Source organism: Dreissena polymorpha, chromosome 11 (genome assembly GCF_020536995.1).
Source record: "Dreissena polymorpha isolate Duluth1 chromosome 11, UMN_Dpol_1.0, whole genome shotgun sequence".
Classification (NCBI taxonomy): Eukaryota; Metazoa; Mollusca; class Bivalvia; order Myida; family Dreissenidae; genus Dreissena; species Dreissena polymorpha.
The window spans coordinates 76,233,829-76,261,238 of record NC_068365.1 but is presented as its reverse complement, the minus strand read 5'-3'; the positions used below and the strand labels follow the sequence as shown (position 1 = coordinate 76,261,238).

Genomic DNA, 27,410 nt, shown 5'->3' with positions numbered 1-27,410 from the left:
AACTTGGATCAATTTATTTCCAAAATTAGGGATGTCTGGTATATTTATTACTATATTTAGAATATTTCTTACAGAAATTCCTTTAAGCAAACAGCGCAGATCCTGATGAGTAACGCATTATGCGGCGTCTCATCTGGGTCTACTCTGTTTGCCAAGGCCTTTTTTGTAGACGCTAGGCATAAATGGGTTAAATGGCTGGATGGTCCGCTGATACTTTCGATCATGTTGCTGGGATAAAACTTGGTCTCACTCTAACTAAATGTTTTATAAGAATCCATGCAATGTTTTATTTAAACAAAAAGAACATATTTTAAAAGAAAATGACGCTATAACGGTTTTGAAATATATCCCAAATTTCCTCCTAACAGTCCACAACTGCAAGAATGCGTTGATTGCTAAACATGTGTTACCATTTAGTAGCTTGTATAATTAATCTTGGTAATGGATACACTTATATATGATTATATTTTTGCTTCAGTTCTGATGAATGAAGCGTATTAAATGATATACAATTGACATGATTTGTCTTTCAATATTTAACCGCACTACAAATGGATTTGGCTCTGGGGTTGTGACATCCGCTGATATACATGAGAACACTTCATATTTTAATTTGAGAAATGAACGCTTATAATGTTATGCGTATTAAAAAATGCCCTACGTAGTATAGAACTACGTCAGTCAAATTGTCCTTAATCCAGAATGTTTTTGTAGACAATGGTCTTTACATTTTTAAATAAAAGCACTTCAAAAAGTGAGAGTAGTAACCATTATTGTTTTCGAAACAAATGAATGTTATGGTTATCGCATTTACTAAGCTTATGAATTTGATTTTCGAAAGGGAATAAAGGAATACGGGCTTTATATGGGTGTATTGACCTAACTCCATTCAAGAAGGCTCTTTGCGTTTTATGAGAGAAAGCGAGAAGAACAAACTCGTTTTAACTTGTAACTTTAATTTCGAGTTCAAAACAAAACAAACAAACAATTGTTAGCATTTCAATGACAACGCTTGAATATAACTAATCTTCGAAGTAAATGTTTTTAAAATTGAATAAACAGCCTAATACAACTTCAAGTCTTTACAACACAATCATAACTGATTACGGACGAATAAAACGGTCGTTCAATGGACAAATCATTTGTTTCAAAGTTCCGATATCAAGAGAAACCAAACAATTTAACTATCACAAATATTATCCAGCCATGACCACACAATTTGCAAGTAATACTTTTCACAAACTAAATAAAATGTATAAATTAAATTATTTAATAAAAATAATATAAAAGTAAAAAGTAAACTTCAGAGCAAATCTATAGATACATGTAATCATAAAAAAACTCATGACCAAATATCAAGACGTCCAAAGCATATCAAGAATTAACATAACAATTACAAAGTTAACTAGAGACCTAACAATTAAAACCAAAGAAACATCTGCACGGTCAAAGAAATATTATACTACAAAATGACAATTAATATACAAGTATGGCCTTTAACTCTAGAAAGTGGACATCACTCGCGCATGAACACAGTTCGGGTACTGCCAAAATGGCCATCAGCCTGATCTTAAAAACACCTTGAGTAAAAAGGACATTTTGATTAATATATGCTGCTAATATTATTTATATTTGGAAAGTATAAAGGCCAATAATTCCATTAAGGTACGTAGATACATATGAAAATGTGAACTTAGCGTGTATGCTCTTTGAGAACTTGTTATGTAGTATGAATACTTCGTTCTATATTTTAGAGATTTCATTTGTTTGAGTCTTTTAAATTAAGCATCTTTATAAAGGTTACGTTTTTAACATGCCAAATGATCCCATTTTCAGTAGGAGCAGTGTCTGTGTTAGGGATTTTTGAGGAAAGCATGATCCAGAGTTAGAGCTCCTGGTCGACATATTCACATGTGAATAAGGATTTTCACTACCAGGGAGATTTAAAGCCTCATATTTGTTGTTTTCGTTTTTATCCGCTGGTTTCGGAAGTTTCACGTGTATTACTGACACGTACTTTTAAGAACGATTAACGCGCAGTGAATCACCATTTCTTAAAGGGAACAGACTTAACATCTGACCGTATCGTTCGGATATCGCAATCATATTTTCTACGTCCTTTGACCATGACACATTATTCTGTTTATTATTGTTTGGAAACTCTGTGCTGTCATCAAACCCGTAATTTGTGTACATGTTTGGCGTCAACGCATTGTCTATAATTTTGTTCATTTCAATAATGGTTTCAGAAGTGTTTCCAATGCTATCGTATATATGAGGCCCAGCAACTGCATTTACATGTGTACATGGTCAGATTAACTTCTAGGCTTACAGCGTTTGAAGCCTGTGGTTAACGATGTTGTCCCAGCGTAAATAGGTAAAACGACTGTTGTAATCAGCATAGCTAAGAATAAAATTGCTCTTTCAAGAAAGATAACAACTAAAACACCTGCTACTAGGGAAAACACTGAATAACCCCAGAGATGCTTGAAACTTGACAGAAACGGATCAGAACATTTTAAATCTTCCTCCACGGCTCGTTGGGGTATCCATTCTACATTGAGTAAAATATTGGCATAAAAAGCGCGCCAAAGGCGAACACAACCAACTAGCGCTTCAGGCGTGAATAGGAGAATGGAAGCCATCGTTTCCAAAATGACAAACTTGTAATTTTTGCGATTACACGTAGAAAACATTGGAAAGACTAGTGCACAGAACATGACGATGATGATGGACGCATATCTGTTGCGCAGAAAGACGAAATATTCAAGAATGATATATAATAAAAGAGCAGGCTTTATCAACATTTGTCGCAGCGATGAATGTACTATGTACGAGGTCACGAAGTCTAGTTTTGTTTCTGTCCTGACTTTGGTCTTATTAAATTTCGACCGCTGGAGTTTTTTTTGAAGCCATCGCATAGGTTTACCGAATGCGTTTTTCCAGAAATACATTGCTAGAAGTATATTACCTGTGTTCCATCGTCGTTCACGTATGTTCCATGTCACATAGTTAGTGCTCGGTGTTTCTAGCAGGAAAGTACTTCCAGCATACAACGGCTTCAGCAGCGCTGCTTCAAAGATGTCATGACTAAGTACGTCAACTGGCACTCTTTCGATGAGATGGTCTTTGGAACCAATCACGTAGTCAATATATACTTTATTTTTAATTAATGCTTTTCCGAAGAACGAGGATTGTTCAAAAAGGGCGTTTATTGCGTTCGTTATTGGTTCATATATGCTTTGTCTCATTGCCTCCAAATGCATGAACATTGTGCTCCCTGAGTCGCAATGGAGTTTGATTGATGGTTGAATGATGCCTCTCTCGGGATGCGCGGCCGCAATGCTTAGTAAATCAAAAACCCCGCCCCGAGGTACACAATTGTCGGCGTCTAAAACAAGTGTGTAGTCAAATTTCCTCTCTTTTATATTAGATGCGTCTTCGCTTGTGTGAAATAACGATTCGCCGGGTTCACGAGCTGATCGGCCGTAATAAGATTTGTCACAATACGAATATGCTTCGCATTCCCCTTCTGATAGGAGCATAAGGTCTTGATACTGCCCACATTTCTTCAGGACGCGGCTTACTCGATGTACTACCATAAATTCACGGGCATATCGGTCACATATTTCCTCAAGATAATCATTCATGAAAACATTTCTATCTACATCAGCATACATCGCCCAGACATGTTCAAGGTGTAGGCAATCAACGTGTTGATATTCACCCCGAGCAAACGCCTGGCCTTCTCTGTACAAGTCGTCATACAAAATAGCACGATACTTATCCCGTATCTCTATTTCATATTCCTTCAGTTTCTCGTCGTTAGTAGCACTTAACAGAACAGCCGAAACATTTGGACTAAGGTTTCCGACATACGCCTTGTACATCATTTCAAAACATTCCAGAATATCGTCTTTTCCCGTTGCTAGTAGATTGTAATTGAGGATAGCAGTCAAACGATCACATGGGGCGCGTTTATCATCACGTCGTTCACCGCCAATGAGTAACGTGGCAATTGTCTGTATGGGAAACTCAAGCACAGATACTTGAAAAACTCCAAGAACTATCACGATTAGTATACCACTCGCGGTATCTGTTATTTCCCAATCTATATTGATGAAGTTCAATACTATGCATATCAATGCCATAAAAAGCCACGCCGAAAAGTATAGAATAACCCGTATCTTCAACATCATCGCGATATAAGCTTGGTGTTGCTTTCCGGTTCTTTCTGTTTTAGACCTTTAGAACGCTGCAAGCACGGACCCGTAATTTGTCTGAAAGGGTATGACAAATTATATGTACACGAATTTTAAAGAATGATATACACAGAAGAAAATTATCATTTGGATCTAAATATTTAAATGTAAGTTTTGGAGATAGCACTTATCAATTTAATAGTAGCAGAACACTTGGAATTGCAATCAAAACATTAAAAAAACACATAAACACGTTATATTAATCTGAAAGAAATATTAAGCTATTATGTAGGTTCGACAACTGTCCTAGAAGTTATATAACTGAAACAACTCGCGCCTTTGAATCGCCTGTATTTGTCCATGCAATTGTACAATGTATAAATTCTGTAACATTAAGTCAAACAATCCTGATGGTTTGATTTCTAAAAAATATGTTGAATGCATTGTGAATAAAGCTTCTTACATGTAAGTAAGTTTTACTACTTTGAGAAGTGTGTGAATATCAGACGGTTTCAATGTTTCTCCACACACAGCTGCATCACACTGTTGACGTTTGAATGAATCGCAGTGAATGGGTGTTTTTAAGCCTCCGGATCGAATGATCGGGAGTATTTTGTTTTTGGCCTATCTGTCTGCCATTGTGAGTGTCTGTCCAAAAACTTAACTTTGGTCATACAGTTTTGACATTGGGCATGCATGTGTATCTCATGGATCTGTACATTTTGAGTGGTGAAAGGTCCAGGTCAAAGGTCAAATTTAAGGCTTCAAAGCGGCGCAATAGGGGGGCCTTGTGTTTCAAAAACACAGCTCTAGTACAATGCTACTATCCTTACCTATTACAAGTGTTTGTATGCATAAAGGGGATTATCAAAGGCTCTATGTGTTCATTTCGACGAAAATCTAAACAAACCCTTAGGCTTAATAATACACGTAGTTTTTGTTTTATTTTTCATGTTAGATATTTTATTAAAGTGGATCTGTAGCATTTTTTTCCATTACATAAACATCTGGTTGGAACGACAGTAGTCTTTCTGAGTGTACGTTAGTTAGGGTTGACCATCAAAATATTTTCATTTTAATTTGATACATGAATGTTAAAAAACGTATCTCAAACGCACATGCATATGCAAAACATTATTTACTTAGCATTCTGCAGTTCGTATCATATCAATACAATAAATAAGCCAGTATATGTATATTGCTCATTTTTATGTATGTGTACATGTATGTATATAAGTTTATAACAGTTGTCCATCATCGTACTGATGAGGAAATGGTGTTTGTGTTTGTACATTTTTCTGCAACGGTTTCATTTCCTCAAAAGAAGCTAAACTTAAATCAATAGTTCTCTCAGCCATGGTCTGTCACGTAATGTCAATTTACTGTCCAAGTAGTCTAAGTATTTCACATAAAGTACACCACACACACACACATTTGCAATTGAAATGCAATGATATGTAAAACTAATAAAAACAAGTATTTATCTACTATTCCTGGCTCACAAAAACTTTTTATTTCAATATTTATCACACTCACACCCCACCATACAATCAATTAATACTCTTTCTCCACCCAATCAAAAATGGGAGCAAATGAGCACAAGTGTAAAAAAACTAATTAATGGCCATCACAACTCAAATAACATATACTAGAAAATGTAACACCCAGTATTTGGTACCGGGTATTTGTTCTTTAGTGATTGTGATTATAAAGAGGTTCAAGTATAAATATTTTTCAATAGTGTGTGGTTATCTTAATGACTCCAGTGTAATAAAATTAAATTGTTGAAGGGACTTGGTTTGGGTTATACCTATAACCTCAACTAAACCAGCCACAGCCGGTAAAGTTGATTTGCGAATGTTAGATGACATCTCCAGCAATGCCGGAGAACCGAGTCGACGTCTCACCGCAACTGACGTAGCTCCAATCGCACTGCAGGTCCCCTCTTATCTCCTCAGATACCAGAAATACCGGGTTCAGGAAGCTGGCTAGGCTAGAGCACAACTGATGTAAAGCAAAGACAATAAATTATCATTCTCAAAAATCATTAATGCCAAAGTTTTAATCACACTGATAGCACTTGCTTAAAAAGAAAATGAAATTTTCTTTAGTGTATTTGGTTAACTGTACTTAATTATTTACTAATTGCTTTAGAGTAACTGCGGTATTGCACAAGATGCGCTTATTATGAAGTAGAAAAGCTTTACGGTAAACCAAACTATGCTTGCAATATGTCCTGTCGTTCAGAAAATTTCCAATTTTAACTATGTATAACCAAGTTATAATCCTAATCAATGGTGTAACAACAAAGCATGATTAAAATATTTGTAATATTCTTAAAATGAAATGAAAATGACACAATTTCCAAAGTATTTATTTTCTGTTTCCAAAAAATAAAAATACAAACAATACAGGTTGAAATAAACTGCAATTGCTATTGCACTCTAATATCAACTAGCGCAACTAATTACAATTATTAGTTACACTAAATATCAATGAACAATAGATGCAATTGCTGGAATTCCAATCACTGAAAAGTAAACAGTGGAACGATTTCCGTTTTCGGTTAGCTCATGGCAACAACCAATGAAACTTGGGGTATCCCGAGCTATTTATAGATGGTTGTTAAATCCGGGAAATTTAAAAACTCCAAAACCCCCAGTGAAATATCAATAGTTCTAATGAAAACGAGTCTCAAAAGAATAAATCTTCAACCTTTAGATAAACTAAAGTTGGATTTTACTAATGCATGAAAGAACACATACTTTCACTGTTTAATAGTGAATTTAGTCCAGAAACTACTCTGAAACCATGTAACTATTCCAGACTTGTGTAATAAAAGATTAATTCACAAAATTAATAGAATAAATGAACAAAAGTACAATGCAATCGTCAATAATGACTGACGACACGTGCAAAAACAAGATGGCGGACAATTTTCCGAGAAAGCCTTAATAACAACAAGGGCTGTTTGTAAAACACGCATGCCCCCGAAATGGGCTGTCAGTTGTAGTGGCAGCCATTGTGTGAATCTGTTTTTTGTCACTGTGACCTTGACCTTTGACCTAGTGACCTTAAAATCAATAGGGGTTATCTGCCAGTCATGATCAATGTACCTATAAAGTTACATGATCCTAGGCCTAAGCGTTATCATCCAGAAACCATTTTACGGTTTTGAGTCAATGTGACCTTGATCTTTGACCTAGTGACCTGAAAATTAATAGGGGTCATCTGCCATCATGATCACTGTGCCTTTGCAGTTTCATGATCCTAGGCCTAAGCATACTTGAGTTATCATCCAGAAACCATTTTACTGTTTCGAGTCACGGTGACCTTGACCTTTGTCCTAGTGACCAGAAAATCAATATGGGTCATCTGCCAGTCATGATCAAAGTACCTATGAAGTTACATGATCCTAAGCCTAAGCGTGCTTGAGTTATCATCCAGAAACCATTTTACTGTTCTGAGTCAATGTGATCTTGATCTTTGACTTAGTGACCTGAAAATCAATAGGGGTCATCTGCCAGTCATGATCAATGTACCTATGAAGTTTCATGATTCTAGGCCTAAGCGTTCTTGAGTAATCATCCTGCAACCATTTTACTGTTTCGAGTTAATGTGACCTTGACCTTTGACCTAGTGACCTGAATATCAATAAGTCATCTGCCAGTCATGATCAATGTACCTATGCAGTTGCATGATTCTAGGCCTTGAGTTATCATCTGGAAACCATTTTACTGTTTCGAGTCACTGTGACCTTGACCTTTGACCTAGTGACCTGAAAATCAATTGGGGTCATCTTCCAGTCATGATCATGGTACATATGAAGTTTCAGGATCCTAGGCCCAAGCGTTCCTGAGTTATCATCCGGAAACCATTTTACTGTTTCGAGTCACTGTTACCTTGATCTTTGACCTAGTGACCTGAAAATCAATAGGGGTCATCTGACGGTCATGACCAATGTAACTTTAAAGCTTCATGATCCTAGGCCTAAACATTCTTGAGTTATCATCCGGAAACCGTTTGGTGGACGGACCGACCGAGGGACGGATCGACGAACGGACCGACCGACCGACATGTGCAAAACAATATACCCCCTCTTCTTCGAAGGGGGACATATATAATATTATATATATATATATATATATATATATATATATATATATATATATATATATATATATATATATATATATATATATATATATATATATATATATATATATATATACAAGTAACAATGTTGTTAAATGCAGTTTGCGCAGATCCAGCTAAAACTGGTGAGGACAGATTACATGTATCTGAACATAGGCAGTTGCAAAATTACATCAACAGCTTGGGCAACAACTTTGTGTAAAGCGTGGCGTCAGCATCACATTAACATTGATGCTAATTGCATTCATTAATTTCACATATAATTTTATGAGATACTGCTATATCTGCTCAAACGCAAGAACGCCTCAAGAAAAGTAGAGGTAAGCGTAGGTCTACACATGTCGTAACCCCGAGCTATGGAGATGACTCGGAGTTAGGCGAGATTAATTAGGCGACGTGTTTATAGCGCAGTGATTCATCGGATAGTAAAGATGAAATACCTTTGGCCAAGCGTAGGTCAGAGCGTATGCGTGAACACGAAAGGTCAAATTAGGGTGATAGAAGTGATGGAGGTTAATGTAGTCGAATACGCAAGCCCGCGGTCGATTAAGAAACATTACTCCGATAAAAATGACGTTATATTTGATTAAATCAAAAAGATGTTGAAGTAAATTCAAACAAGTTTATACGTCAGAAGCGAACTTTGTTTGACATTGGGTCGGATATATTAAGAGCAGTTTTTGGTGTTGCTAAAGATAGCGATATTCAGCAGATCCGTTCTGTTTTAAGCACCCTCTATCAGAGACAATTGCGTTTAATGCATGTCAGTTCCCAATCTCTAACGATATTGAATATCACACAAAACGCTGTAAAAGAAAATCGCAACTCGTTAAATGACGTGATTAACACCCTTAGCAAAGTTGAAGTAAGATTACGTAACGTAACTGACGAGGTTCACGCCAGGTTACTAGAAACTAATAATTTCATGGTAGCATATTTTCATTTGGACCTTTCTTATTCAAGAAGTAAGGGATTTAATGTCACGAGCAACCCTTATGTTTGAACATTGAGATAATCAACTCACTGCCTTAAGTTTAGGACATGTGTCACCAAATTTAATTCCCCCTTATCAGTTAAAGGATTTACCTTTATAAATCAAGAATTACCACCATTGAATACGTTGTCGTTTGACATCGAGAAGGAAATTATACTATAAATATCTTCCATTATCGGGCGTTATCGAAAATAACAAAATGGTTATTGTAGTAAAAATACCATTAAATGAGCAGTATGAATACTATCAAATGTGTCAAATAATGATGAGAAAATGGGTGAAATATTTGGGTTTTCTTTATGTACGAAATATTGACAAGTATATCAGTAGCGAGTATGCATTAACAACAAAGGGGTAACAATGCTGTTGACACAAGCCTTAGGCTGTATTTGCATTATTTATTATTTGTACCACAACGCTCATTAACGTGTGCATACTTGAATAGTGACTTCTCCAGTAGGTTGAAATTCAGCCAATCAGGAACAAGCACGTATAGAACACTGACCAATGGGATTCATAACTGAGTTTCACGGGTCAGATGTTAGAGGGAAACAAGACAGTTAGCGTTTAGACTTGGAGACGTACGGATCGAGAAAGATACGATCATGTAGCAATCACAACGTATTTGTATAACTGAAAATATTAAGTATGTTAGACATTAAATTGGACTAGAAACTGATACATGGTGTTGTTGAATATTTTATCCTGTATTATGCAGAGAAATTAACATAAATAGAGAGGGACCGACTTGTCCCATGCGCGGCACGAGAAAATGGGAGTTAATGCAAAACTCGTCATCTTGGCAATTCGCGCATGACGAGATATCGAATGATAGGCTACATACCGGTAATTTAAGAGTAATGAACATTGTTAGTAACTATGTGACGTCCATGAACAATGAACGATTACGTGACAAATGTACAGTATCATTAATATCCCGCTCACATTGGCGAATGCGACAAGAGGTCAATTAACGTCGAATAGGGCCGTAGGGAAATATGACATTCCATACGCAGGTACATGTATAGCGATAAACTATTTGTTTTACTATGATATGTTAATTGTACATATGTATATTTTCATAAACTGCGGAACACTGGAGACACGTGCGAGGCGAAAACGATTCATCACTAAGGCGCCAGGGGCTATGACATTCCTGGCCAGGCAACGAAGGCGATTAGTGAACCTAATGACATTTGTGGCACGTGTAGACTCTTGACTTAATAGTGAACTTGTGTGACTTACACACAAGTTCACTATTAAGTCAAGAGTCTACACGTGCCACAAATGTCATTAGGTTCACTAATGGCCAGGCAACGAAGGCGATTAGTGAACCTAATGACATTTGTGGCACGTGTAGACTCTTGACTTAATAGTGAACTTGTGTGACTTACACACAAGTTCACTATTAAGTCAAGAGTCTACACGTGCCACAAATGTCATTAGGTTCACTAATCGCCTTCGTTGCCTGGCCAGGAATGACCTATGCATGTAGATTACAACTGGGAAAGTCGGTCGTATGACGTCACAAAATCCATAATGACATAATGACGTGAACAAATCCCAAGGGCAGTACTAAATAAAAATATTCATGGGGCTGTGCTACTAATAAAACAAGTTTAGGTGATTTAATATTAAGAAGCAAATGAATAAAAATGGTAATTCCATTAAAGCGACTTTGACCTAGTGACCACAAAATCGATAGGATTCATCTGCGAGTCATGATCAATGTACCTATGCAGTTTCATGATCCTAGGCCCAAGCGTTCTTGAGTTATCATCCGGAAACCACCTAGTGGACGGACCGACCGACAGACCGACATGTGCAAAGCAATATACCCCCTCTTCTTTGAAGTGGGGCATAAAAATATCACAAATATCAAAATATTGTTGCACTTTTATAAAATGCAAAATTAAACGTCACCATTGTGCAGTTTCTGCACAATCTTAACAACAAAATGAGTCATACTACCGCGGAAACAATTATAAAATCAAACCACAATGGCGGGTAAGCTCCCGCAAAGGTTCAATTTTTGGAACTGCAAAAGTTGCAAAAATATTGCTCGCAGCGCCAGTGAAGTAAATACTAGTTGTACTTACCTAGAAATAAAGATGTATCTGTTCCAGGATCCCTCAGGCCAGAAACGTAGACACACAAAACATAGGATTATAATCGATACAATATTAGACGTCCGTCTGGTATAATGGCTGCAGTATGACTGTCGATGCTCTGCCTTGTTTTCCGGTCGATCAATTAGACTCCGCCGTACTGTTCCGGTTACACACCAGTAAATTTCACCACAATACCATGCTATTTTATTCTATGTTGTTACTAAAACTTACAAAATGTGCATAATTTGTAGGGTTGACTTATTTGTGAACGCAAATACACTGCATTTGCTTACCACATAACAAATAACAATCGATAAATGTGTGCTCTATTTGTCTAAATGTGTAACTTTTAAATCATAAAAAATTGTTAGCATGATGAATTGGCCATCACATATCAAGCCACTCAATTGTATCATTAGTATATACATATAGTTTTATCATGTGTAGTAACCTAATTCCTTGAATTAGATTACTTGACTAACATGAGTCATGAGTAGACTTACACACTTATTAAATAAACATTGGTCAACTTTACACATGCGCCTTAACCTAACGTTTTGATTTCGGGTTAGGTTGTCAACTTTGTAAAACTGTACTACACTTACAACGTTGACTTACCATGATAAAATCCATTTAACTATATACACGACGGTAGTTAATCGGATTATTTTCAGACACATTGCTCCACTTATAATTCGATTGTGTAACGGAAGCACGAGTTAATATATCTGATAGTAATATCGTTATGAGCTTAAATATGAAAGGCTACACAACACCAACATCAATCGCAAAATACACATGCACCAATTACATTACCAAGGTTGTAAAAATGTTATATGATACCACATATTTGTATACATGTGTGTGTGTGTGTGTGTGTGTATATAACAACTGTTATTTTGTAAACTGTTAAACATGTATGTAAATATATATGTAAATAACTTTTACTGTTAAATGCACCTGATATGTACATGTACCTGATATTAGGGATGTATAATAGATAGTATACATCCCTGCTGAAATCAAACACTATGGCATGCCTACGTGAGTGTTTCTATATTTTTGGCTTTCTAACAAGGAATATACAATTCCAACCCCCCCCCCCCCTAAAAAAAGGCTACCTAGATCTAATATCTTTTTTGTGTTAACTCATCTTTGTGTTTCAAATATATACTAAATATACCGTTCATATCTTAATTTACACTTTTTAATATATAAACTCTAGTTACATTTCATTAGACTAGAACTTAAATTTTTCTCCGAAATGACCCAATAACCCTGGTCTAAGACAAATACACGTTATATTATATTTTTTATATGTTTTCCTTCCATTGCCTTCAAACGTTTATTTATCTATTTATCTTTTATTGTATTTTCACAATCAAAACTACATGCTGATGTATCAGCATATATCTAACAGATATCTAACATGATGCAACATATCTCACCATTAACCGGTTATATATTTCTTTGTCATGTGTAACATGCGGAATGATGGGCATATTGCCTCTTTTCCTGAATAAACATCTACATTATGTTATATTTTCCTCCGTTCATTTATTATTCTGTACTACGTATTTTATAACAAATGCTATATTATCGGATTGTAAAACATGTCACTTGTTCAGATGTCTCTGTATTTTTATAGACAATATATTGTACTTCATAACATTGTGTAACAATATGCATGTTTTATTATGACCTTGACTTTGATATGTGTGGAACATCTTTTGTATACTTTTGTGTACTCATGGGCATTTCTGCCCCGATGTATTTAGAAATAAATCCTATCATCCCCGAATAAACAACTATAAGATCGCAATATTCAGTATTCTACGTTTATCAAACCAACAAGCTATCAACTTTTTACTGAATGCCAACAATAATACTTTCGTTGCAACAAGGACAAGCTCCACAAAATAGGCAATATATAAGCATATAATCGATTTTGATTAGAGTCAAGAGCAGAGTCAAATTTGACCCCTGGGGCATAATTTGAACAAACTAAGTAGAGGACTATACAATTTCACTACATACCAAATTGTGTAGCCCTAGGCCCAATGGTTATGGACAAGATTTTTTTTTAATTTTCACAAAATAGGCGTTATATAAGCATATGTTCAATTTTGTGACCCCCGGAGCAGGGTCAAGTTTTACCCTAGGGATAAAATTTGAACAAATTTGGTAGAAGACTAAAAGATTTCACTACATACCAAATTTGGTAGCCCTAGGCTCAATGTTTATGGACAAGGAGATTTTTGAAAGTTTTCACAAAATAGGCCTTATATAAGCGTATGTTCAATTTTGTGACCCCCAGGGCAGGATCAAATTTACCCCAGGGTCATAATTTGAACAAACTTGGTAGAGGACAATAAGATGTCACTACATACCAAATTTGGTAGCCCTAGACCCAATGGTTATGGACAAGTAGATTTTAAAGTTGTCACAAAATAAGCCCTTTATAAGCATATATTCAATTTTTTGACCCCCGGGGCAGTTTCAAATTTGACCCCAGGGGCATTATTTGAACAAACTAAGAAGAGAACTATTACATGTAACTACAAGCCAAATTTGGTAGCCCTATGCGATACAGTTATGGACAAGGAGATTATAAAGTTTTCACAAAATAGGCCTTATATAAGCATATGTTCAATTTTGTGACCCTCGGGGCAGGGTCAAACTTGACCCCAGGGGCATAATTTGAACAAACTTGGTAAAGGACTATATGATGTCACTACATACCAAATTTAGTAGCATTAGGCCCAATGTTTATGGACAGGAAGCTTTTTATAGTTTTCAAAAAATAAGACCTTTATAAGCATCTATTCAATTTTGTGACCCCGGGGAAGTTTCAAATTTGACCACAGGGACATAATTTGAACAAACTATAAATAAAACTATTACATGTCACCACATACCAAATTTGGTAGCCCTATGCCATACAGTTATGGACAAGTAGATTTTTAAAGTGTTCACAAAATAGGCCTTATATAAGCATATGTTCAATTTTGTGACCCTCGGGACAGGGTCAAACTTGACCCCAGGAGCATTATTTGAAAACATTTGTAGAGGACTATAAGATGTCACTACATACCAAATTTGGTAGCCCTAGGCCAAATGGTTATGGACAAGTAGATTTTGAAAAATTTCACAAAATAGACCCTATATAAGCATATGTTCAATTTTGTGAGCTCCGGGGCAGGGTCAAATTTGACCCCAGGTGCATTATTTAAAGAAATTTGGTAGATGACTATTAGATGTCTCTACATACCAAATTTATTAGCCATAGGCCCAATGGTTAAGGATGAGAAGATTTTGAAAGTTTTCACAAAATAGGCCTTATTTAGAATATGTTCAATTTTGTGACCCCCGGGGCAGGGTCAAATTTGACCCCAGGGGTATTATTTGAAGAAATTTGGTAGAAGACTATTTCATGCCTCTACATACCAAATTTGATAGACCTAGGCCCAATGGTTATGGACAAGTAGATTTTGAAAGTTTTCACAAAATAGGCCTTATATAAGCATATGTTCAATTTTGCGCCCCCCCCCCCGAGACAGGGCAAATTTGACTCCAGGGGCATAATTTGAATAAATTTGGTAGAGAACTATTAGATGTCTCCACATACCAAATTTGATAGCCCTAGGCCAAATGGTTAGGACGAGAGAATTTTGAAAGTTTTCACAAAATAGGCCTTATATAAGCATATGTTCAATTTTGTGACCCCCGGGGCAGGGTCAAATTTGAACCCAGGGTCATAATTTAAAGAATTTGGTAGAGAACTATTAGATGTCTCTACATACCAAATTTGATAGCCCTAGGCCCAATGGTTATGGACGAAAGAATTTTGAAAGTTTTCACAAAATAGGCCTTGTATAAGCATATGTTCAATTTTGTGACCCCCGGGGCAGGGTCAAATTTGACCCCAGGGGCATTATTTGAAGTAATTTGGTAGAGGACTATAAGATGTCTCTATATACCAAATTTGATAGCCCTAGGCCCAATGGTAATGGACGAGAGAATTTTGAAAGTTTTCACAAAATAGGCCTTATATAAGCATATGTTCAATTTTGTGACCCCGGGGCAGGGTCAAATTTTACTCCAGGGGCATAATTTGAAGAAATTTGGTAGAGGACTATTAGATGTCTCTACATAACAAATTTGATAGCCCTAGGCTCAATGGTAATGGACGAGTAGATTTTGAAAGTTTTCACAAAATAGGCCTTATATAAGCAAATTTTCATTTTTGTAACCCCCGGGGCATGGTCAAATTTTACCCCAGGTGAATAAGTTGAACAAATTTAAAAGAGGTTCACCCCAGGAACATTCCTTAAAAATTTCGTCAGAATTGGACCAGTAGTTTAGGAGGAGAAGACGTTTTAAGGAAAAGTTAACGCACGCAGGCACGCAGCACGACGGACACAGGACCATGACATAAGCCCCGCTGGCCTCTGGCAAGTGGAGCTAAAAATAATCACTGGGTTTAGGTGATCACTAAACTAGGTATTGTGTATCGTCCGATTACTAAATGTCCATCCATGTATAATAATCGGTATTTGTGTGATCATCCCGATCACCGAAATTTTCCGACCAAACCCGACCAAGCTCAACTAAAAAGGGTATACACGACTTCTTCTCGACCTCTTGTCGAAAACACACGACTCCCACACGACTCATTCACGACGTCCACTCAACCATCTTTCCGATTTCCGCTCGATCATCTCGACCTATATGCGAGCCCTATACGATCTCAACTACTACTACTACTACTACTACACACTATGCTGATTGAGATAACTGTTGTCCAACGCATAATAACAGTATCATTTAAGAAGCACAGAAGCGCATATACTATTATGTATTTTTTTTATAAATAAAACTAGGAATATCAACCAATGCCAGAATATGTTTGCTTATAATTGTATGTGATATCAGGATACTTTGCAGATAACCGTATAGATCGGCAATATGGGCAGAAATATGGAGGTTTATTTGTATATTCTTTTAACAAAAGTCATTACTTAATAATAATTTATTATAAACGTAAATGAAAAAATATCGCTTCAAATAAACTATAACCCATTTAGTATTCTTAAATCCACGAAAAAATGACCGGTAAAGTACTAGCGTTTTCGCAATATTACAATATGCAATAGCGGGTGATGGTTACAATCAGCATATGCTTAGTATCCAAGCGTCACGGTTACATAATAAGAGTAATAAAATAGTTGCATAAATAGCAATATACTTCATGATACATATGGTTAATTTATTTATATAGCGGTGAAGTATGCAAGTAACTATTTTCTAACGATATAGACTTGACAAAATAACCCATTCTCTATTTGAAGTTATTAGGTTACAATATACTAAAAAAAAATTGGAGTGCAATGCTATACCCTCTAAAAATTGGAACGTCATTAATTTGAAGACACAATTCTCTCTATGGGCACTTGCCATGACTTTATTTTAGAATATTTCTGTGAGCATGTGGTAGGGAAAACATTGCTGTATACTACAAATTCAGTGTTTTGCTTTTAGGTTTGAGGCTTCATTAGACTTTGACAGATGGCGGGAAACCATCATCAACTGAAGAAAAGCCGGTAAAAAGATGGCCTTAAAACAGTGACCGCTGATTCGCATCGAGTTCTTTCTTACATACCACATGACCTATCTTTTTTATTGTTTAAAGCAGTTCGGCTTGGAATGCTCTTGAAGGAAAGGTATGGTTATGAGGGTGTCTACGCGCACAAGGTTGACTTTATTTTTCGTTGAAGTTGTTGGTTTTACATTGAAAGTGTTAAGGAAATCTTTTGGTATATTGTGACCAAAACATAACAATCTAAATTGCAGAAGACATTAATTTCCTTTAAATTATTATATTGATTGCAAAATATGATTTTGCTGCGGTAACGGTGGGTATTTTTTTAAATTCATTTTACATTTATATATAAAAACATTATTGAGAAGGAATATAAGATTAAGAGGAACACTTGTGCTTTTATGTCCTAACATAAAGATGGTGCATTTTTAATGTCAGTGAATACCTCAAAACCACCGAACAGTCTGGAAATTTTATGGTAGGTAGCCTAAAGTTTGCAACTCCTAAACAGTCTCATGATGGTGGAGTTTATTTCGTGTATACTTACGTTGTGTCTTTTGTGGGCGCCTTAGAGCCGTTTGCTCTCTTATCGTTTCATGTTTATATTTTACAATAAAAAATAATATTGTTCGAGTGTTCAAGCGTATAAACGCTTCCAGATACTGAACTTTATTTTGATGTGTTGATCTTCCTGTATGACGTACAAATCAAATTCGAGTTTCGTTTCGGTCCATTGATTTTTGACAGTGTGACGGACCATGGACTTCTACATTTGCGCTAAAATATCCGCTATGAGGCTCCACAATGCAGTATGGGGAATTGTGTTTCACAAACACAGATCTTGTTTTTATTTTGAGATAGAAACAAAGCAATCGAAACTTAACAACATACCGTTGGCCTAAAATATATATGCCCGCATGTGATTGCAAACCAAATATAAGTTGTAATTAGCAGAAATACATAACAGGAATATTGAAACACATAAACCAAAGAGATAAGGCATGCGTCCAAAGTAAGAATTTGACCGATTATGCAGACTCGTAAATATCAATTTGTCTATCGACATATAATCCAATCTATTGTCAGCTATATTAAATGCAATCTCTTTATTGCTACATTCAATGCAATCTTAAAGAAGGATGTTCGTTTTGTTTTTCGGCTCGAATTATAAAAAATTGATGAAATGACGTATTTTTCATTAGTCAGCTATGAATTGAACATAATGGGTTACCGTTTACTTTCAATTATTGCACTGCTTTTGAACACCATAAATGATGCCGTGATGATGTGCCTTCGGGCCGTCATAGCATAACGGCCTAAACGAATCTTACTTCGGGCCGTCATAGCACAACGGCCTAAACGAATCTGAATGAAAACAGCTTCGACGTGTATGTGGGCTAGATGTTCGTGGTACAGAATCAGTGGAGATTTTTTCATACAAGGTATATGTGGTCTAGATGTTCGTGGTACAGGTTCAGTGGAGATTTTCCCATACAAGGTATATGTGGTCTAGATACTCAACGATCAGGTTCAGTGGAGATTACCGCTGTGAAGTTTGTTTATCTATACCTCAGTGGTACAGACTATGGTAGGGGCGACCTTGTTAGTGGAGGGAAGATTAATTGCGGATGCCGCTGGCTGACTTGCCTGCAACTATGACATTGTTGAATCATAAACATAATTCTATATATTCATATTATCACCATCATAATCATTACATTATCAGTATTATCCTTATCCTTATTATCATCCTCATCAAAATCATAAATCATTCATCATTTATCATAAACCACTATCATCATCATCACATTAATTTATTGATAACTCACTGTAATATTTTTAAGGATATGTCACTCTGCATTGAACAATTATGTGTTTTCAATCAAGTATAAAAAAGGAAATACAGTACGAATCATATCCGGATTTTTCTAAACATTTTCTCAGCATAATAGAAAGAAAATTACTTGAATGTATAAATGAAAAGACAAATCGGTGTTGGGTCTCTACCTTGGGTGTGGTCTGACCGGGCATATCGTCCGGTTTCGAATCTTCAGACACAATCTCCTTTTCTTGAACCTCAATCCAGTCTCTCAACCGGCTACATGGCAGGCTCTGTAGAAAGGTAATAACGCTGGGTCAACTTCACTGATAATTTAGCCGCCTCATGCGAAAATGTGTCTTATGTCATATGCAAAAAGCGTAGATCCAGATCAGCCTGTGTAGTCGCGAAGTCTGGTTAGGAGCTACACTGTCCACTAATGTGATTGCAAATTATTGCGTAACTGTATAGCAGACAAGATATATCGTTATCAGACTTAACGCATCCGACTTAAGACCCATTTTCGCACAACGCGACTCAAATTGAAGTTTAACCTCAGACTAACATTCACAAAAGTGACAGTTCATATTTCCCCTAATAGATAAGTGTTTACTACTTGAATTTAGAAGCGAGAGAATTGTTAATTGATTCTACTACTTTGAACTGTCAGTGTTTCGATGCATTTACAATTCGGATTCAGATAAAATGAAGTGATTCCATACCCGTTTTTCAATAAAATAAAGTATACAACTCATGATAGCTTTGTTTCTTGTATCATGCAGATTATGATTGCCAGCGGGTTTTACGCAAACATTAGCTTTCCACGGCAAATCAACCCAATCTTACGCCCATTTAATTATTGCATCATTTAAGTTCTACCGTGTGACACCAACGAACAAACTAACACCTGGTAAAATGCAACCATGAATTTCTTATTGGTGCCGACGTAGATGATGGGGTTCCAGACCACCTGGGACTTGGCCACCGCCGCCGGAAGCTCCGCCATCCATAGCGGCACGCTGTCCGGGTCGCCAAACACCTGGACGAAAGAGACGACTGCGTAAGGCGTCCACACGATCCAGTAAATTCCTGTCAGCAAGAACATTTGCAGCGAGTGAATGATATTATTTTAAATTTATGTATTATCAAAGTAATCGAATATAATCAAGCTTGTTTTGTTCAATTATGAATACAATGTTTTTTACAACAACAGCTTTTGTGTTTAAATACACAATTTATATTAAACATGTCAACAGTTTTGTATTTATCCGTCAATCGTTGGAATAAAAGGTACACATGTACTCTTTTTCCGCCTAAAACTGTATATTGATCCACTTCAGGATGAAGGATCAACGGGGTTTCAGGGGTTAACACGCGGGTTGGACAGGCTTTAAACACATCGTTAAGAACTTTATTTATGAAAATATCTAAAGTTATCGAAATACAATTGCAAAAAAGTTATTACATTAACGACAGTTTTTATTACAGTTTGTGTCGATATCTTAAGATTTCAGAATAAATCATTTTATATGTCTGACATCGATGTCAAAATTTCTTGCTGTGTGCTGTATAACCGTGTAGATGACTTAAGTACGCTACGGATTTTGACCAAGAACACAGGCTTATTAAACTAAGGACTTCTGAGGTATTTCAAATTACCAAAAGGAGCATTTAACACTGTCTTACGTGCACTAGTTAAAAGTCGTAAGAAATATTTTTTTTTTAAAAGTGATTTGAAAAAAGAATTCACCACTTACCATTGGGAGCTATTATAACAACAAACTATGATTTAATAATTACCAATATTTTAACTTCTAAAATATTTTATTGTAAATTTGAGGTGCGTTTAAAATGGCCATACACATTTTACCACCATGTTTTTATGCAGTTTGGTTTATCTACTGGTTTATGGACGAACAGATGGGTAATTGGCAATCCAAACAGTTTTAAATGTAGCAAAATCCTGTCTTGGCTTCTTATGTGTATGCAATGTTTGATCTTCATCTCTTATGTACTTTTCAAGTTTTAACAATGTTAGGGCACGGAAAGACCAACAGTTGGGGTGAACAGGAGAAGTGATTTAAACACAGACGAAAGGCGAGATTATGGGTAAATGTCACAATATGTCAACCAAGTTTTATTATCATCTCTACCTTTCATGATGGTATAAAATTATGTTTTGTTCCGTTTCTGGTAACAGTGACCTGCCCTTCGACCGCTTATTGTCCATAATCAACGCGTTGCATTTATAAAAACAGCACGCTTCTGAGTATTATCAGTCATTTTTTTGAAATCGATGTATCAAGTTTTGCTGACGGAAGAGTAACAGACAGACAGACAGACAGACAGACAGACAGACAGACAGACAGACAGACAGACAGACAGACAGACAGACAGACAGACAGACAGACAGACAGACAGACAGACAGACAGACAGACAGACAGACAGACAGACAGACAGACAGACAGACAGACAGACAGACAGACAGACAGACAGACAGACAGACAGACAGACAGACAGACAGACAGACAGACAGACAGACAGACAGACAGACAGACAGACAGACAGACAGACAGACAGACAGACAGACAGACAGACAGACAGACAGACAGACAGACAGACAGACAGACAGACAGACAGACAGACAGACAGACAGACAGACAGACAGACAGACAGACAGACAGACAGACAGACAGACAGACAGGCAGACAGTCGGACGGACGGACGGACGGACGGATGGATGGATGGATGGATGGACGGAACGGGCAATTTGGAGAGCGGACGGGTTGGCGCGCTGTCGGGCGGGCCGGCGGGCGCGATGTCAGGCGGGTGTGCTGTCGGGCGGGCGGGCTGTCACACCTTTAGTCTTCCCTTGTGGAAAGCCGGCGAAAAGTAAGCATAAGGTACATAAGACGTATTTTAGTGAAGCTATAAAGCTCAATGACAATGATACTTGTGAAGCATAAATAGCACACTTGTTCTCTGTGCAAGTAACGACTCCGACTCTATCAGTTGTGTGTGTGTGCACGTGTTTCGCAAGATGACAATATAATAGTACACGAATGAGATATTATTTGACTCATTGATCGAGTTCAGCTTGATAATTACAAGCAGACTACTACCTTTGACAAACGCTGCTTTATATCATGCAGTGCACAGATTTTACCGGGATAACAGTTTTTATGTGACAAGCTCATTAAACCTTGAACTTTGACATATTGACCTCAGATACAGAGTGCATCTTCTGTGCATAGCTTGTAGCCGGCATATCAATAATGATTATCTTAGGTAAAACACTTCTCCAGATACTAGTATCGAATTGAAACACAGTGTCTTCATCAAACCCCTGTGACAATGGCCTTCGAATTGTTGACGTCAGAATCAATTAGCGGCCTTTCCTTCTTCGAAAAGCCCAGCATGTCAGCCTATATGAGCTTGGCGTTCTCCATGCGGCAAGGAAAGTATTAGCCGTCATACCAACAAACAGACGAATAACAACGCAATAGAGTCATACTTCATAGCATATCAAGAGTGGCATATTTTTAAAACAGACCAAACATCGTTATCTATAACATAAGTATAAAACAAAATTCACATATAATTTAGACTGGTTTCATACCATACCACACATGATGACGCAGCTTTTCAACATTCTTCGCTCGAGTTTTAGGTTTTTGCGAGCCATTCTGCTGTTCATATCCCATACCGAACTGCTGTTGAGGCTCTTGACCTAAAACACAAATAGATGGTCCCCATTCAAAATAGCGAAGTTACAAAAACACACATTTTCAGGAGACGTTTACTTTTATTTTTTTTACACAAAATCCAATCAATATTATTTTCAATATCTTTAAAAGTGTCTTAATATGAAGCACGTTCGTATTGAATGAATTTGACCGTAAATTAATAAATCTGCTCTTAATTGTATCTTCGGCACTTAGACTTTCATTTATGTGACGTTTCGGTAACTTTGACAGTTTACTGTGATATATTTGAAAGGATATTCCTCCACTGTTTTTCTTTAAAAATAGCAAAGTGGTCAGTTTAAAACGGTAGCATCCGCAATTCTTTATTTTTATTGTGGTCTCAACTTAGTAACATTTAGGCACAGTTGTTAAAATTGTCAAAATAATGGAATAACTTGTGGCCTCACTTTAGTACGTTGTTCAAACAACTTATTAAGTTGAGACCTCAGCTTAGTAACTAGTGGCCACAACTTCATAACTTGTTCTCAGAACGTATAAACGTGTGGCCTCAAATTAGTAAGTTGTTCTTTCAACTTAATTACTTGTGGGAACCACTTATTAAGTTGAGGCCTCAGCTTGCTAACTTGTGGCGCAAACTTCATGACTTGTTCCAACAACTGATTTGGCTGCTGCCTCAACTTAGTAAGTTGTTCCTTCAATATAATAACTTGTGGGAACAACTTGCTAAGTTGAGGCCACAGCTTTAAGTTTAACCGATCAGATCGACCGTTTTATCTCAGTTACTACCCCCATACTACTAGGTGCTCGGGTTCGAGCGTCGGTCTGAGCACTACCCCTGCAAGCTATAGATCACGAGTATGAGCCCCTGTCTAGGCACTTGCCATTTTAACTATTGATTCCAGGTTTGAGCTCCTGTCAGAGCGATGGATTCCAGTTTTGAATCGCGACCTGAGAGTTCCCTGTGAACAGGATTAGTTTTCGGCTCCATCCTTTAGCACTTTTCTTATAAGCAGCTGGGACCAAAGTCTAAGCATTCCCACCCCGAGAAACAGGTGCCGGGTTCGAGGCCCTGTCGGTGCACTTACCCTGTATGCTATGGGTAGTTGGTTCCAGTACCTTTTTAAGCACTTACCATTTAAGCGAACAGTCTCTGCTTAAAGCCCTAGTCTAAGCACTGGACCCGAAATGCGGGATCTATAGCTTACAGGGGTAATACTCAGACCGGCACTTGAACTCGATCACCAATTGCTTGCGAGGCGAGCTCTCATGCTGGTGCTCGGTTTTGTATGTTAGCGACGGTTCTTGGTTCGAGTCCCGAGGTGAAACCGTAGCTTATGGTCCAAACGCTCAGGCTGGGGTTCGGAAACTGAATCCGTCGCTTACAAGGCAAGTGGCAAGGCATATGCTGGAACTCGGTATCCATAGCTTTCAGGGCTAGCGCTCTGACTGGGGCTCAAACCCGGGACCTGTCGCTTTTGGTGCAAATTCTCAATTCGGGATTCAAGCCGTCACTTAAAGGGCAAGTCCTCAAACTGGGGCTCGAAGCCGAGACCCAAAACTTTCAGGTCTAGTGCTCGTACCGTGATTCTAGCCCAGGAACTTCTAATCAGGTATCGCGCACTCGCCTCGAATGCGATGGTTCCCGGGATCGAGAATCGGGCTCCGGTCAGAGCACTCACCCTTTGCCAGAAGGGTCCCGGTTTGAATCCAGAACCATGGATAATTCTCTTACGAAGCGAGACTTTCGGAGTCGAAACCGGAATCCGACGCTTACGTGGCTAGTGCTCAGACCGGGGATGGAACCCTGAACCCATTCGCTCACAAGACAAGTGCTCAGACAGGGTCTCAAACTTCGGATCCATAGCCTACCTGGCAAGTTCTCAGACAGGGGCTCAAACCCAGGATTAATTTCTTACAGGGATAGTGATCAGATCGCTGCTCGAACCGGAACACACAGTAGTACGAGTAAAGGGTACTAACTGTGATAAAATGGTAAAGATGAAACGGACGATCTTATTGGTTAAAATAAGTTGTGGTCTAAAGTTAGTAAGTTATTCACACAACTTATTAAATTGTGTTCTCAACTTAGTAACTTGTGGCCAGAAGATCACAACCCAATAAGTTGTAGGAACAAGTTATTAGTTGTGACCATCCGTTACTAAGGCCTTAACATATTGTATTCTTTGAATCTTTGAAAGCACCAGACTTGATATCGCAGTTGAAAGCAAGACAATTGTGACGAAAAACTTCTCTATGATGTTTTTTTCAGACATAACTGGTTTTTTGCAACTTACGCTTTGGTGCCCATTTTATTTCCTATGGTTTCAAAGCGTTTGCGCTCATGAATATAGTCTCTCGACCAGCTTGTATAGTATGTTAAATATATAGAAGTTACTCGATACACATTAAAAAGATAGACAATCGTACTAATGTAAAAGGAGTTAGTCATACATGTTAACCAGAGAGATCTCTTTTTGCGTTCATCAATGCTGTAAAATGTACATTCAATTATTCTATAAGCAACATTTACGTTTCGTCAATTTATCTTTTCAAAATACATGTACATGACTATATTGATACTTTACTGATACTTTAGCGCGCAAAATGCCAAACTAACATTTTTTTCAGCTTCGTCGTTTTGACTACAATCAATTGAGGTTCGTCATTACATCACATGATTAATTTGTGCTATTGCGATTGGTTAACAAGTTCGTCATTTAAAGGGTATAAGCGCAAGGATTTCCCGCTTTGAACAGTATCAACATCGCGAAATTAAAAAAAAATGTGGATTGGAATTTTGAATGGGGACCATCGAAATAGTTTATTGCATTGTATAGAATTTTCCTACGTGCACACGGCACATTGATTTTTCAATGCATGCGGTAGGCTCACATGTCAATATTTTTGCCCATAGCCCTTTTATTCAATCGAATGGTTAAGTCAAGACAATTTAATTGGCGAATACATTAGTGCATAGCCAAAGAGCATTCATAAGACATCCAACGGTGGTGCAAATAAATGCTTATTTAAATGTTTAAATGTGCGACGGTAACGGCGACGGAATTTCGATCTAACCCCTGGGTCAATAGTAAGGTATGGGTAAATGTATGGGTAAAATGGATAAAAAAAACTCAGTTTACTAACAACATGCGACGCACATGATAATAACTTTTGATCCAGGGGTCAGATCAAAATTCCAAATAGTGCACCGTCGCACATATGCTAATAGCTACTATTTGTGTAAGTTTCAAGGTTCTAGTGCTAAAAGTGAAGGAGGAGATAGTGAAGAACCAAGCTCACACAAATTTTGTTTAAACATAACTTCTTCATTAATTCACCAATTGACTTCAAATTAATACTGAACATCTCTTATGACAACACGGTCTATCTCGACCATCCATGTCCACATTTCCCACCCCAGGGCCATTGATAAAGGTAAAGGCAGCTTGGTTCCCGTTCTCTTTCAAATTGATCGAGAGGTCCACGGGTAATTCTCCCCGTACTTCCATTTTTTTTTCGTACCCAAATTTTTTTTCGTACCCAAATTTCCTTTCCTACCCAGATGTTTTTTCGTAACCATTTTTTTCGTACCAAATTTTCTGTCCGTACCCACCTTTTTTTTCGCACCCAAATTTTTGTTCGTACCCAAATTTTTTTCGTACCCATTTTTTTTCGTACCCATTTTTGTCATACCAAAATATTTGTTCGTTCCCAAATTTTCTTTCCTACCCAAATTTTTTTCGTGGTCAAATTTTTTTTCATACCCAAATTTTGTTTCGTACCCAATTTTTTATATCTAGCAAAAAAGCGGTAAGCGGCTGTCAAAATGTTTAATATATAAATTGTAAAGCAACCACATTTATTTAAGTACATGCATTGACGTGATTTAAAATTTGCTTAAATTTGACCAATGATATGATTACATGGTCTGCTTTTTTAATTTAATCTTCGTGTATTGGTAACGTTAAATCTTAACCTTACCGTCATGAACACGTGATAGTAGCAGAAGATCATAATGCCGAGAGGGAAAAAGAAGCAGAAGATCGTGATCGTGATGACGTAAGACGTATTAGATACGCTGACGTCGTTCCAGTGAAGCCCACAAAATACACCCGATGCCTCTAGTCCATAGCTGCTCCAGCCTATTAAGGGACATACGGCCCAAAACAGGGCAATCCCAAAACACCCGGCAACGCTCGCACAGGCGACTTTGGTCGTGATGTTTGGCGTTAGTAGAGGCTTGGTTATGACGATGTACCTGTCTATACTGACCGCTGATAGGAGATAAAGCTGAGACAGTCCAAACAGGTAGACTACGAAGCCCACAAGAACACACGCCGCGTCCCCGGCGAACCAGGCTCCGTTGATAGCCGATGCCGATTCTAAAGGGTGTCCCAAACAGCACATGCACAGATCACCAATAGCCACGCCAAGGATAAAAATGTTTGTCGGGGACAGCAAGTGTTTGTTTTTGGTAAATGTATAAATTACCAACACGTTTTCTACAAAACCGAAACATCCAATTAACACTAAAACACCGCCAACGATTTGATGCGCCCATTTCGGATAATTCAGCCTCTGGATATCAAGAGCAGACAGGCCTGACCGCACGTCCTCAGTTGTATTGCTGTGCGACATCGTATGGAATTTTCGCGTTCCGTTTGGAGTTTTCAAGACTTGAAAATTTAATGTTTTTCGAGCAGTGAAAGTTCTTCCAACAAAGCTTGTTTCTCTTAATTACAGTATCCGCAAACCATGCAATACGATATTTAAATGACAAAGTATATCCGTGTGAAATATTGCACTTCATTTCTAAAAC

General features: G+C 37.4%; 2 protein-coding genes across 2 annotated transcripts; both read right to left on the bottom strand.

Annotated features, from left to right (window-relative positions):
- Positions 1 to 1,017: 1,017 nt before the first annotated feature.
- On the bottom strand, positions 1,018 to 11,677 carry LOC127850933 (uncharacterized). Its single transcript, XM_052384335.1, has 3 exons — positions 11,451 to 11,677; positions 6,013 to 6,206; positions 1,018 to 4,280 (listed from the first exon to the last, which is right to left on the bottom strand). Exon 3 carries the CDS (start codon positions 4,197 to 4,199, stop codon positions 2,316 to 2,318), a length of 1,884 nt encoding a protein of 627 aa, XP_052240295.1. The 5' UTR covers positions 4,200 to 4,280; positions 6,013 to 6,206; positions 11,451 to 11,677; the 3' UTR covers positions 1,018 to 2,315.
- Positions 6,063 to 27,229, bottom strand: LOC127849948 (visual pigment-like receptor peropsin). Its single transcript, XM_052382689.1, has 9 exons — positions 26,573 to 27,229; positions 24,271 to 24,395; positions 23,677 to 23,707; positions 23,173 to 23,283; positions 22,509 to 22,614; positions 19,785 to 19,972; positions 19,072 to 19,176; positions 18,634 to 18,717; positions 6,063 to 6,206 (listed from the first exon to the last, which is right to left on the bottom strand). Exons 1-9 carry the CDS (start codon positions 27,227 to 27,229, stop codon positions 6,063 to 6,065), a joined length of 1,551 nt encoding a protein of 516 aa, XP_052238649.1.
- Positions 27,230 to 27,410: the final 181 nt, after the last annotated feature.